Genomic DNA, 2,555 nt, shown 5'->3' on the forward strand with positions numbered 1-2,555 from the left:
GGTTTGAAGCCCATTATCATTTTTAGTTAAAGGTCTGAGTGTATTTATATTCTCCCCACCGCTTGTTTTTTTGAGACAAGGCTTCTCTGTGTAGTCCCAACTGTACTAGAACTCGTTCTGTAGACCTTGTAGGCCTTGAACGCAGGTCTGCCTTCCTCTGCTTCCTGAGTGCTGGACTGTGTGTATTTCTTAACCGAAGCCTCAGTTTCCTCTCCTGAAACTCAACTGTGGCAGTGGTTGAATGCATCAAATGCTGGTCTGGAGGGACTGGAATGGAGCTAAGTGGAAGAACACTGGAAGCCCTGGGTTTGGTCCCTAGATAGTGGAGTAAAATGCAGGCCAGGCCTAGGAAACGAACTACAGTACATGGCATAAAATAGTCACTCAATAAAAATAGTTGCTGTTTTCTTCTTCTTTTTTTTTTTTTTTTTTCCCGAGACAGGGTTTCTCTGTATAGCCCTGGCTGTCCTGGAACTTACTTTGTAGACCAGGCTGGCCTTGAACTCAGAAATCCGCCTGCCTCTGTGTTGGGATTAAAGGTGTGCGTCACCACGTCGGGCTAGTTTCTTCATCTTTAAAAGCCAGGTTTCAAGGTTCTCCGATAGCTTAAAGCCTAACACTTCTTGGTGCTTAACACACGTTTTACTCAGCTCTCCATCTGATGGCGGAGACATCAAATAATCCAGCAAGGGCTGGAGAAACAGACCAGTGAGTAAAGGTGCTTTGCCCCCATGGCTAAGAACTTGAGTTCCATCCCAAGGATCCATAAAGTAGGAGAAACCGGGACGTTCAGATTGAGTCCTGCTCTCTATAGGTGCACCAAGGCACGCTTTCATAGGATAAATTAGATGTCATTTAACAATAACGGAGCAAGAACGTCTAGAAACCCGGAGGGAGAGCTCCCACGTGACCACAGCCAGCCCCACCAGTTTCCCAGGAGGCCGCAGTAACGTCGCAACCACCTAGGCAACGTCTTTGCCCCACCCCCGTCCTCCACTTCCGGTCTGTACGTCATCGAAGGGCGACGGGTTCCGGGAAGGGCTGCGCGGCTACGTAGGGGTCGCAGGTGATTTCAAGGCTGCTGGTGCGGCTTGGGGTAGCTATGGAGAGCGGGTCGCGACCGTCGCTCGGCCAGGTCATCCTGCTGGGCACCAGTTCGATGGTCACCGCCGTACTGTACTCCATATACCGGCAGAAGGCCCAGGTCGCGCAGGAACTCAAGGTCAGTGCGGGGGGTGGGGTGGGCAGCTCAGCCTCGCTGGCAGCTCGCGCCGGGGCGCATCGGGGAGCCACAGGGCCCCAGACGACGCGCAGCCAGAGGGGATCCCGGGCACCTGCTGCAGCGAGGCTGCCCCCCTCCCCCGCCCCGAGTGACCCTCAGTGTCACTGGACGTCATTGCAGTGCTGTAAAACTGTTTCTCGAAAACCTGCTGGGCACCAGGTAGTGAGAAAAACAGGCCATTGCCCTGGTGCACAGTGCATTCTAGGTCAACCAGACGCCTACACGTAATTGGATCGTGTGATAGGGCGAGAGTCGGGTTGGAGTAGGGCAGAGAAAAGCGGAAAGACAGGGAAACGGAGAGTTCCGTTCCTTTTGCTATAGTAAAATATCTGACAGAAAGCAGCTTAGGAGAGGGAGAAGGGTTATTTCGTTTGTAGTTTCAGGTTACCATCCATCATCGCGGGGAAGTCCAGGCCAGGAACTTAAGGCAGCTGCCAAATCACGTCTGAGTAGAGAGAAACAACTATTATCTAGTCCAGAGCCCAGACCTAGAGAATGGTGTCAGTCACAACACAACAGCGAGTTTCCCCCCTTCATTTTAGATCTATCAGGACAGTGTCTAAACAGCTATCCCTACACAGGCTGACTCAATATAGACAGTTCCTTCTTGATACACTCTTTCCAAGTGATTCTAGATTATGGCCATTGACAGGGGGGCGTCGCCATTTTAAACAAGGTGATACTTGGGGTGGAGATGAAGGATGTGAAGATATGTAAGGCAGGGGTGATTCCAACGTGAAGAACAGCAAACTTAGAGGCTCATTTGGAGAACAGAGAACTTAGAGGCTCATGTATTTAACCGCTCCACTCCTGGTTTCTACAGTAATTTCTTTGTATATTATAGTTACTTTAAAACTACATTCTCATTTGAGGGTTGCACTTAACAGTTCAGACGGCACATTTCCGTCTCTGTTTTATTTTTGTCTCCAGTCCCAGGTGATCTTTTGGCCTCTATTGGGTACCAGGCATGTATGTGATACACAGACATGCATGCAGGCAAAACCACCCATATAATAAAAAGTAATAAGGTAAAGATGTGAAAAGCCCTTGATTTTGTGTTAGGACCCAGAGATAGAGCTGGGGTGGAGCGGAGCCCCCAGGGGTCTTCGCCCTTGCTGGCTTGTCGCTGTTAATTTAGCTTTTGTAGTTGGCTTGTTGAGGACTGGTGGCTGAGGCTGGCTAGTTATGGGTACCGTGGCACAGCTCTACCTGGAACTCCGGCAACACGACACTTTATGTCCTCCTTTCTTTTTCTTTTTCTTTTTTTTTTTTT

At 49.8% G+C, this 2,555-nt stretch overlaps 1 protein-coding gene across 1 annotated transcript in view; it reads left to right on the forward strand.

Annotated features, from left to right (window-relative positions):
- Positions 1-1,015: 1,015 nt before the first annotated feature.
- Mul1 (mitochondrial E3 ubiquitin protein ligase 1) overlaps positions 1,016-2,555 on the forward strand; it is a 7,915-nt gene continuing 6,375 nt past the window's right edge. Inside the window, exon 1 of the mRNA XM_021161092.2 lies at positions 1,016-1,222. Coding sequence (XP_021016751.1) covers positions 1,103-1,222 — 120 coding nt within the window. The 5' untranslated portion in view covers positions 1,016-1,102. The remainder of the gene's footprint in view (positions 1,223-2,555) is intronic.

Source organism: Mus caroli, chromosome 4 (genome assembly GCF_900094665.2).
Source record: "Mus caroli chromosome 4, CAROLI_EIJ_v1.1, whole genome shotgun sequence".
Lineage (NCBI taxonomy): Eukaryota > Metazoa > Chordata > Mammalia > Rodentia > Muridae > Mus > Mus caroli.